Source organism: Macaca thibetana, chromosome 10 (genome assembly GCF_024542745.1).
Source record: "Macaca thibetana thibetana isolate TM-01 chromosome 10, ASM2454274v1, whole genome shotgun sequence".
Classification (NCBI taxonomy): Eukaryota; Metazoa; Chordata; class Mammalia; order Primates; family Cercopithecidae; genus Macaca; species Macaca thibetana.
In genome coordinates this window covers 13,407,399-13,417,560 of record NC_065587.1, presented here as the reverse complement: position 1 = coordinate 13,417,560, position 10,162 = coordinate 13,407,399, and the positions used below count along the sequence as shown (strand labels likewise).

Here is a 10,162-nt window from a genome sequence, read left to right as displayed (position 1 = left end):
GCTTTTCATCTTCCAACATTCTGTATGTTTAATTTACTTATTGTCAGTCCTCCCCATAAGAATATCAGGGCAGGATTTCTTTTTTGATCACTGAGTCCCTAATCCCCAGTGCCTAGAACAGTGCTTGGCAGACAATAACTCAATCAATGTTAATTCAACACAACAAAGTACCAGGTGGCTGGCGAAGTGAACTGGCCCTGCTGGGCTCAACCCTGCATGAGGACAGCTTGGGGAGAGGAAAGGAAAACCAACCCTTTGAATCACCCTCTCATGGGCCAGCCCCCAGCCAGGCCCCTTCACAGGCCATATTCTCAGAATGGTGATGATGCCAGCCTTAGTGATGATCCCAGGCTCTGTGCTCCACAGACCAGGTTCAAATCCTGACTGGGGGCTGGGCGCTGTGGCTCACGCCTGTAATCCCAGTACTTTGGGAGGCTGAGGCAGGCAGATCACTTGAGGTCGGGAGTTTAAGATGAGCCTAGCCAACATGGTGAAACCCCGTCTCTACCAAAACTACAAAAATTAGCCAGGCATTGTGGCAGGCGCCTGTAATCCCAGCTAGGAGGGAGGCTGAGGCAGGAGAACCACTTGAACCAGGGAGGCGGAGGTTGCAGTGAGCCGAGATGTTACTACTGCACTCCAGCCTGGGCAACAAGAGTAAAACTCCATCTCAGAAAGAAAAAAAAAAAAAATCCAACTGCGCCACTCACTGGCTGTGTGACTAGGCAAGTTACCTTTATCATTTCTGAAATGGGGACCAAAATATGACTTGGCAACGATTACAGGATGAGTGGGCTTCTCCACCTCATAGAAAGGGTAACAGCCAAGTCACAGGGCCCTTGCATGTCCCCAGGCCAAGCACTGGGGCAGGGGGAGGTTCATGTACCCAAATGCGCACAGCCCAGTTTCCATGCCCAGGGAGCCACAGACGTTGAGAGACAGCCACACAGATGCCCTCGTCCTGCCACAAGGCAGAACATGGCATGGCCCAGGAGAAGTCCCAAGGGCTGGGAGGACCTGGTGGTGGGCTTCATGGAGGTAGTATCTCAGCCAGGCTTCAAAGTTCAGGAAGATTCAGGCAGGGAGAGCAGCCCAGGCAGGTGTCAGATGAGCAGAGGAGCACAGCTAAGGGTAAATTGAAAGCCCACTGCCACCGCCTGAGGTAGAGAGGACGAGGCTGGGGGAATGGGAGGGTCAACACCTGGGAAGGCCTGGAGTGGAAAGGGGCATTGCCACTGACTCCCATGCAGGGAGGCTGCCCTTCCCCCACGGCACTGCCTTTGCCACTCAGAGTCCAACTCTCCAGCCCCTACCCCAGTGGTGACAGACTGGCAGGCCTCAAGGTCCAATCTGCACCTTGTTAAAGACACCCTGTCGTGGAGAGAGTGGGAAGAGCTGTTTCCCAAGCAGTGGCTCAGCCCCAGCCACACGTGCTCACCGAGCCATGGCCAATCCATACCTCCACGCTCACTCTACCATCCTGGCCTCCACTTCACGGGGTGGGGCCCTGGGCCCAGAGAGGTCATCCGAGTTGCCAGGGTCACCTGGCTGACCAGAGCTTTGGTTTTCAACCAAACTACAGTGCCCTGCGCAGCCTGTACTCCATCCTGGGAAAGCCTCTCTGAGTTCCCGGGACAGCCTGGGCCCACCGTCCACCCTGGCCTCCATACCCAGGCACCGTCATCCTGCGTGGTCCAGTCTCTGAGACCCTCACCACCTCTCCTCTACACCCACTCCTTGTCTCCTCCCACTAAAGATGGAGCTGTGGCCCCCCAATCCATACCCCAATCCCCTCTCTCAGCTTCCCCATTCCCTTCTCCACCCACCACCCCAAATCCCCAGCCCTGACCCCTTCTTAAGCATTTTTCTTGTCAAACATGGAGATCCAAACCCATCCCTGGAGGCCACAGAGCCCCTCCTTCCTGTCTGCTCCTCTCTCCTCCACTGCCCCTGCCCCCCGTCGGCCTCAGCCCTCTCTGTGTCAACTCCCACAACCCTGCTCCCGCATCCCCAGAGGCTCCCACAGCCTCCAGGGCACAGCTGAAGCTCCCCTGTGCTCCCAACCCTCCACTCCTGGACTTCCCCTTCCCAACCTCATTTCTGACCCCATCTAAGGTAGCCAGATCCAACCCGTGCTGCCTCTGAGCTTCTGCCCTTGAGGCTACCCTACGTAGTTAGTACACCCACACCCTAAGCCCCAGGGGCCTGCCCAGGCTCCTCACTGTGGCTGAGGACAGTCACCTGCACTTGGACACAGAGGTCCAATAGGTGGTTCTGGAAGGAAGGAATCCCAACTCCCAAGCTCAAGTGGCACCTCCTCCAGTAAGGCTGCCTGGATTGCTCCCAGTGGGAGCAACCATCCTTTCTCTAGTAGAGCTGTCTCAGGAACCTGCGTGCATACCGAGGGTTTGCTCTTGAGCTCCTGGGCTCAGCAGCCAGGTCCCTTCAGTCTGAGGCCACACGCTGCCAGTTTTGGTGCTCCACTCCGGGGGACACTCCTCTGATGGTCAGCTGTGGGCAGGGCTGAGCACTGGGGTGGCCCATCTGTGGGGCCCTACTCTGGTCATTCAGGGGCAGGTAAGGTGACGCCAGCACAGATGGCAGGCGGCCCTGGAAAGAGGCAGGCAGGAAATCTGACCCTCCCAATGGGCAAGCGGGGACCTGAAAGGTGGTATCCACCTGAGCTGGGAGACAAATGAGGAGAGTGGCGGGGGCCCAGGCCAGGGATACATGTGAGCAGAAGGCCACCAGCATCTATGACAAAAGTGTTTAATGTTCCATAATGTGCAGCTTCTGAGTGAAAAAGGCCCGTTAATCACCCACGGGCTGTACATTCTCATGACAGAGCAGCCGCCCTCCCCGGCCCCACAAGAGGGAGGCATAGGCAGGGAGTGGGCCCTGTGAGGCACGGTCCTGCGTGTGCCCACCAGGAACGCACGCGTGTTAGGGCCCACATGAAACGGGGTGGGGCGTGACATTTACACAGGAGAGAACCACAGACACCCATGTGAGGAGACACGAGGGGCACCGTGGGCCAGGGAAGCCCCCAGTCCATGCATGGCTGAATCCATGAGGAACCTGAGCTGGATGGCAGGAGTCATGCGGTAACAGGCTCGGCGCTCCTGGGAGCAGAACAGGCCCAGGTCCTCGGGAGATCTCGTGCCCAGGGCACCGGGACAGACCTGAGCCTGCCCGTGAGAACTTGAGTGTGCAAACCTGTGCACAGGTGTGAGAACAGACTCCAGGGTGAGTGTTTAAGGAGAAGACACAGACACACATGTGAGACCCACTAGTGGGAATGTGGAGACCCCAGGACATGTGGGGAGGCCCAGAGCAGCAAGTAGAGGGGAATGGGCGCTCTGTCCCGGGGCTCCTGCAGGCTCGGCAGGGCCAGAGACAGTCTTGGGGGTGAGATGCCAGAGCCAAGGGCCCTGTGTCTGAGAGTCCAAGGGTCTAGGAAGGCTCAGGGTGGGAGGGCCCAGCTGCACCGCAGACACCAGGGTCCCCCCTGACTTGGGAAGAAGCTGCAGGTATCAGATGAACCTCAGGCCTCACTGCTGCCGGGGCAGCCTCTGCTGCTGCCGCGCTCCACCCACACGAGGCGGGCCTGCTCCTGCAGGATGCGGCCACGCACCACCTTGGCCAGCTCCTCTGCGTGGCCCCACTCATGGGCGGGCACCTGCACCCAGGAGCAGGGCAGCCCCCAGAGCACCTGCTCTGAGCCACGGCACTGCCTCAGCAGCTCTGAGTCCCGCCAGCCTGGCCGGCCCAGCAGACCCCTGCCGAGAGAGGAGTGGGCGGTGGTCAAAGTGGGGGACCAAGACGGACACAGAGACAAGGAGACAGGGACGGACAAAGGGGGAAGAGTCAGAGAGAGAAGACGGACAACTCAAGAGAGACAGATGGCAGATGGAGATAGAGAGAGAGAGGTGGGGGGAAGGGAGAGAGGGGGTTAGGGGAGGAGGGGGGGAGGAAGGGAGGAGCGAGGGGGGGGGGGGGGAAGGGAAAGAGGGGTAGGGGAGGAGACGGGGAGGGGGAAAGGGGGGAGGGAGAGAGACGGGGGAGAGAGGGGGGGGAGGGAGAGAGGGGTAGGGAAGAAAGACCGGGAAGGGAGAGAGATGGGGGAGAGAGAGAAAGGGGAGGGAGAGGGAGGGAGAGAGGGGAAGGGAGGGGGAAGGAGGAGGAGGGAGAGAGAGGGGTAGGGGAGAATGAGATGGGGGAGGGAGGAGGGAGAGAGGGGTAGGGGAGAATGAGATGGGGGAGGGAGAGAGGGGTAGGGGAGAAGGAGAGAGGGAAGAGGGAGGGGAGAGGGAGGGGAGAGGGAGGGGGAGGGAGGGTGGGGAGGGAGAGAGAGGTGGGGAGGGAGACAGAGGGGTAGGGGAGAAGGAGGGGGAGGGTGGAGGGAGGGAGAGAGGCAGGGAGGGAGAGAGTGGGGGAGGGAGAGAGAGAGGGGAGGGAGAGAGAGACATCCTCAAGGCACAAGCTCTGGGGTCTGAGTGCCCTGCCCGCTGCCCCACCCGCCCACCTGCCTCACCTGACTTCCCGGACATTCTTCTCAGTCACCTCCACATGGATGACGATGGGGTAGATCTCGTTCTGCACCAGCTCCCGCACACCCCGAGCGCCCAGCTCCAGCAGGCAGTGCTTCTGCTTGGAGGATCGAGGCTACACTGTACTCTCGGGCCAGAGACATCAGCCTCCCACGCTGTGCTCCCAGAAGGGTCCCCTATCACCGCCTTCCCAGATGCAAGTCCTGCCTCCCCACCCAGAGGGACCCTGGCAACGAGGAAGGAGCCCAACAGGACAGACAAGAAGCCTGGGCTCATGGAGCAACCTGGAGATACAGACCTCCCCCTCAGGACCCAACCTCCCCACCCAGAGGATGAAGCCGACCCAAACCCACCCGCCAGCCAACCGCCAGCTCCCAGGAGAGTGGCAAGTTCAGCGACAAGGACGTGTAGGTGAGCTGTGTCAGCCGGACACCTCAAGGGGGGCCCACATGCAGTCAACTGCCCCCACACACCCAGGCCACAGGTGAGGAAACTGAGGGCCACAGGAGGGAAAGGACTTGCCCAGGGCCGCCCTGCCAGTGAGCAGCAAGAGCACGGCCCGCACTCAGACGCCGGCGCTCAAGCCCAGCACAGCAGCTCCCACTCTGGGCCACCTCTCTGAGCACCTCAGACCAGCCCTCAGCACCCACCTTCCCAACAGACTCCTGGATGGCCCGGATCCTGCTGCCCAGCCCAGGGGTGGCAGGCTGAACCTTGGGGGCTCCAGGCGCTGAGGATGGGCACAGTTCCTCCCCGGAGAGGCTCTCTGCACAGGGAGTGGAGAGGGAGAGATGAAGGGTCCGTGGGCCCAGCTGCCCAGAGGGCCCCCCAGCCCTCCCCTCCACGGCACACGGTCTCACCCGCTGGGCACACTTGGAAGTCCAGCCTGGAGCTGGGCAGGTCTAGCAAGTTGCGGATGAGCCGGGGCGCCAGGCACTCAGGCAACAGCACCACGGGCCGCAGGGCAGACACCAGCAGCGGCCGCACCAAACTGTAGGGTCTGAGGCTCCGCTCTGGCTCTGTGGCAGGGGAGGGGCGCAGAAGAGATAAGGGCACAGGCAGGCAGCATACCAGCTCCTTGATACCCCAAAACCCACACCGCCACCCATCCCTTCCTAAGTCCTGCTGCTGCTCCTCCTACACACACACACACACACATACACTCTCCCTTAGTAGGACCCACGGTGGCAGTAGGCTCCTCCCTGATTGTCTGCCTCATCCCTGCCCCCTACAGGTCATTCTCCACCCAGCAGCCACAGAGGCTTTAAAAAGCAAATCAGATCATGTTAACTCCCTTGCTTTCAACACACCAGTGACTTCCCAGATTCTCAGGAATAAAAACCACAGCCCCCACGCAGGTGACGCAGTCTTGCCTGAGAGCCTGGGGAGGCTGCCAGCCACTGACCCCACACCACCACCTCCACTCTCCCTTCAGCTGCCTCCAACCACAGGGCCTTTGCATGACCTGAGGCTGCCCAAAGCCCCACCCCCGCGCCACTCAGTCCAGTTAACCCTTGCCCTCCCTTCAGAGCCTAGGTCACACCTTCCCTGGTCCCCAGACAGCAGGGCCCCTGGCATGTGCCCCATGGCCCCCGGTTCTCCTCCACTTTACACCTCACACTCTCTAATTGTGTTCACAGGTGGGATTATCTGACCCCCTACCCCCGAGTTAGACGGCAAGCTCCATGAGGGCAGGGACAGTCACATCCCCAATGCCTGACGGAGCTGGTGCTCAATACTCACCTGCTGTACCCAAGACCCTCCAAACACACCACACACAGCCATGCCTCTGTGCCTTCTGCCTGGAACGAACTCCTCTTTATCTCTGAAGGCCCCAGCGGAAACTCCCTCTCTTCCAGGAAGTCCTCCCTGACTACCCGCTCCTCTTGCCCAGATTTGCCACTCCCTCATCTGAGCTCCCACAGCCCCTTCTCCCTGTCTGGCCTGAGACCTCACCCTACTGCCTCCGGGAACCCCCCTGGGTCCTCACAGCACCTACCACTACACACACTCTGTCAGACAAGAACAAGCCCATGTTTGTCTGAACCCACAGTCGCAGTCACGCCTACATGCACCTCCCCGCAGGGTCTCCCTCAACCTTGGCGATCACCATGGCAGCATGGTGGTCTTGTCTCTCAGGTCACCAGCATGACCCCCACCCCAGTTGGAACCCTCACAACAGGCCCTTCCAGGCCAAAGAGGCCACCCAAGCTAAAGGACACCCAGCTGCACACATCCCTGGACACCGGGAGCAACACGGATACAGCTTTGCCCCCGCGCACTCACCTGCACAGGGCTCCAGCAGCAGCTGCTCTGGGGAGTCCCCTGCAGGCGCCCCCATGGGCTTGGGCCTCACCAACCGCAGTTGGTCCAGGGCTCTCTTCTTCAGCTGGGAGGGTGCAGGGAGAGAGGAGCATCTGAGAGCTCAGCCCCGCCCGCTCAGGGAGAGAGGAGGAAACGGGACCCTTGGCAGAGTGGACCCCACAGCCACTGTGGTCCAGGCTTGCCGGAAGAGCCTGGGTCAGCAAAGATGTCCTCCTCAACCAGGCCCTCTCCTGCCCCTCCCTGGCCCAGCGCAGTCCCCCAGGCAGATGAGAGCAGCCATCCCTGTGGCCCCAGGAAACCAGCCCATCTGAGCCCGGTGGAGGAGCCTTAGGTCTAACCCCTAAGTTACAGATGGGGAGACTGAGGCCCAGAGACCAAGAGGAACCAAATGTCACATACGAGGCAAACTTTAGGGTCTCTTCCAATGAATTAGCAATGTGACCTTGGTAGGAACATTAATGAAACCAATAACGACATCTGACAGGTCTCCAATGCCTATAACATGACACTCACTCACTAAGCCCTTGAGGGGCAATAACTCACGGAGGCCATCTCCCGCCATGCACACAGCCTGAGAGGCAGTGCAACCCCCGCATTTTACAGATAGGGAAACAGCCTCAAGGAAGGCTCAGGTGATTGTCCAGTCACACAAGTGATAGTGGCAGAGCTGGGGTCGAATGCAGGCTGCCTGGCTGGGGCCCTGCTCTTCCTTTATCTGATGGCTCTGAGCCTCACTTGCCCTTGTGCACAGCAGGGCTGGCCATGTAGCCCAGCCACCATCCAGGCGTTGGAAAAGGGTACGTGACTGCTGTTTTTTGTTTTTTGGGTTTTTCTGAGACGGAATCTCGCCCTGTCACCCAGGCTGGAGTGCAGTGGCGCGATCTCAGCTCACTGCAAGCTCCGCCTCCCAGGTTCACACTATTCTCCCGCCTCAGCCTCCCAAGTAGCTGGGACTACAGGTGCCCACCACCACGTCCGGCTAATTTTGTTTTTGTATTTTTAGTAGAGACAGGGTTTCACCGTGTTAGCCAGGATGGTCTCGATCTCCTGACCTTGTGATCCGCCCGCCTCAGCCTCCCAAAGTGCTGGGATTATAGGCCTGAGCCACCGCGCCTGGCCTATCAAATGTGCTAGGGGTACTCCTGAGTATTAGGCACACTTTACCTCATTTCATCTCTAAACTACCCCGGATGGTGAGCTCTGCTGTTCTGTTTGCTGGGCACATAGTAGATGACCAATTAAATCACCAGGGAAGGAGGGAGGGAGTGTCTTCCTAGGTTGCCAGAGAACAGAGCCTGCTAGCTCCCTTTTGGGCTCCACCCTTGGGGCCCCCCCACCCACTTCCCGCCCAGCTGTGCTCACATTACTGCGGGGGCCTCGGTGCCGGCTGGAGGGCAGGCATTTCTCCTGAACTTCTAGGAGCTGCTGGGCTCTGTGGGACGGAGTGACATCATGTGTGTAGGAAGAAGGAAAGCACCGCATCTCTTCTCCTTGAATCCCCCGCCCTGTCCCAGAGGATGGTGAGGGACTGCAGGAGGAGGGAGAGCACCCCCATCTGGGCCCTGGCTCCCAGGAGGACCCCATCCCCAGCTCCTGGCTCTGCATCACCTCTGATAATTGGGTACGGTGCCCCGGTCCAGGTCCCGCAGAGTGAGGGGGTCAACCCGGGTGCAGAACCATTCCTGCCTCCGCTTGTAAGCCGGGTCCACAAGCCGAAGGATCTCTTGGGCTTTCACACAAAGGGCATGAGGATCTGCCCTCTCAGGCAGGGTGAGGTTGGCACGAATGTAGAAGGGCTCAGCACTTGGCCCCTTTGCCCAGGCTTCTAGGGCCTCGTGGAAGGACTGGCAGGCTGGGCATGGATGGGGCAAGGGGCAACAAGGAGGACGAGAGGAGGATGGTGAGGTCCAGGATCGGCCTCGGTGGGGCCATAGTCATGGCCCTCTCGAGGCCTGAGCTCCCAGGACTTCACCTTCCCCTTCTTAGAATGAGAGACTTAGGTCCAGAGGGATCAGGGACTTGCCCAAGGCCAGTGCCTTCTAGGAGAAGAGCCAGGACTCAAACCCAGGTCTCTGGACTCCTAATGCAGTGCTCCTTTTCTGTAAGCTGCTTACAGAGGGAGACAGAGAGAAAGGGCACAAGGACAGACAGAAAGAGGTGTCAGCAGCGGGGAAGCCAGGAGAAGGGCAACTGGGGCAAGGCTGGTCCCTTCTCAGGTCCTTGATCCCCCTGCCCCCATGCACCATGGGTTAGAGGACCCCTCTAGGGCCATCAGCTCCAACTCCCAAGTCAGACTTACCCTTCGAGTCCATCAGGAAGGGGAGGGTGGATCCCTGGTTCCAGAGCAAGGTTCTCTGCTGGGCCTCGGCTTCCAGGCACACCCCCTCCAGACCAGCAGCTTCCACCCTTTGCTGGGAGAAAACCCAGGCAGGGAGGGAAAGAAGTGAGACTCTGAGAGCAGAGCAGCCCAGGGACTGGAGGAAGACCGGATGTGGGGGTGATCATGCCTCACAACTCAGATAGCGCCCCCTCAGAAACTGCCATGCCCAGCCCAGTCAGACCCGCCCTCATCCACAGGACTCCCCAACCCACCCAGCTCATCCTACTTGAAGTGCAGGGATGTAACGTGCTGTCAGTTGGCTCCACCTCCTAGTCCCCGCCCAATCAGACTTCAATTAACCCTGGTTGAGCGGGCAACCGCAGCTAATCACAGCCCGCTTCTGCTTTGGCCAATCCCCAGAAGCTCCGCCCAGTGATCCTGATCCACCAACTAGGCGGTGTCCAGCCCGGGCCAAAGCACTGACCCCGCCCCCCAGCTCAGGAGGCGGGGCCTCACCTCTCTTGGTTCCATCCTGGCGGACCCAGGCCCAGACAGCACCCTGCGCACCACAGCCCCAGACCATCTGTCCCCATAAAACGACAGTCCATCTGGTCCCTTGTCCTGCGGCTCTGGGCCCCCTGGGGGGCTCCGGCCAGACACCCGAATAGCCAGAGACCTGAGAAGGGAGAAAGGAGATGAGAATTAGGGTCCAGTCAGTACTTGGATTCAGTTCAGCATTCTTGGAAAACCACAGTGATTCCATTTCCCAAGTATGCCATGACTGCCACCCCCAGGCCTCTCCATCTTCTGTGCCCTCTGCCTGGAATGCCCTTCCTTGCCTTCTCCACCTGGGAAATGTTGACCATCCTTCAAAGCTCAAATCACAAGCGGCCTCTCCCCTGAACCTGGGCACACGGTGCAGTGGAGCCTGCCACAGGAGCACTCCAACTTTGCCTTGCCACGGCCC

The 10,162-nt window shown here is 59.8% G+C and overlaps 2 protein-coding genes across 2 annotated transcripts in view; one reads left to right on the top strand and one right to left on the bottom strand.

The window, feature by feature from the left end:
• The first annotated feature begins 387 nt into the window (after positions 1 to 387).
• The window catches only part of SH3BP1 (SH3 domain binding protein 1), a 186,868-nt gene continuing 177,093 nt past the window's right edge, over positions 388 to 10,162 (top strand). The window contains exon 1 of the mRNA XM_050806199.1: positions 388 to 391. The gene's annotated coding sequence lies outside the window, so the exon portion shown is untranslated. The remainder of the gene's footprint in view (positions 392 to 10,162) is intronic.
• The window catches only part of CARD10 (caspase recruitment domain family member 10), a 29,674-nt gene continuing 22,267 nt past the window's right edge, over positions 2,756 to 10,162 (bottom strand). The window contains exons 12-20 of the mRNA XM_050806175.1: positions 9,712 to 9,871; positions 9,175 to 9,286; positions 8,484 to 8,727; positions 8,238 to 8,307; positions 6,837 to 6,939; positions 5,411 to 5,569; positions 5,201 to 5,316; positions 4,535 to 4,647; positions 2,756 to 3,779 (exon numbers count right to left, since the gene is read on the bottom strand). Of these exons, the coding sequence (XP_050662132.1) occupies positions 3,545 to 3,779; positions 4,535 to 4,647; positions 5,201 to 5,316; positions 5,411 to 5,569; positions 6,837 to 6,939; positions 8,238 to 8,307; positions 8,484 to 8,727; positions 9,175 to 9,286; positions 9,712 to 9,871 (1,312 nt within the window). The 3' untranslated portion in view covers positions 2,756 to 3,544. The remainder of the gene's footprint in view (positions 3,780 to 4,534; positions 4,648 to 5,200; positions 5,317 to 5,410; positions 5,570 to 6,836; positions 6,940 to 8,237; positions 8,308 to 8,483; positions 8,728 to 9,174; positions 9,287 to 9,711; positions 9,872 to 10,162) is intronic.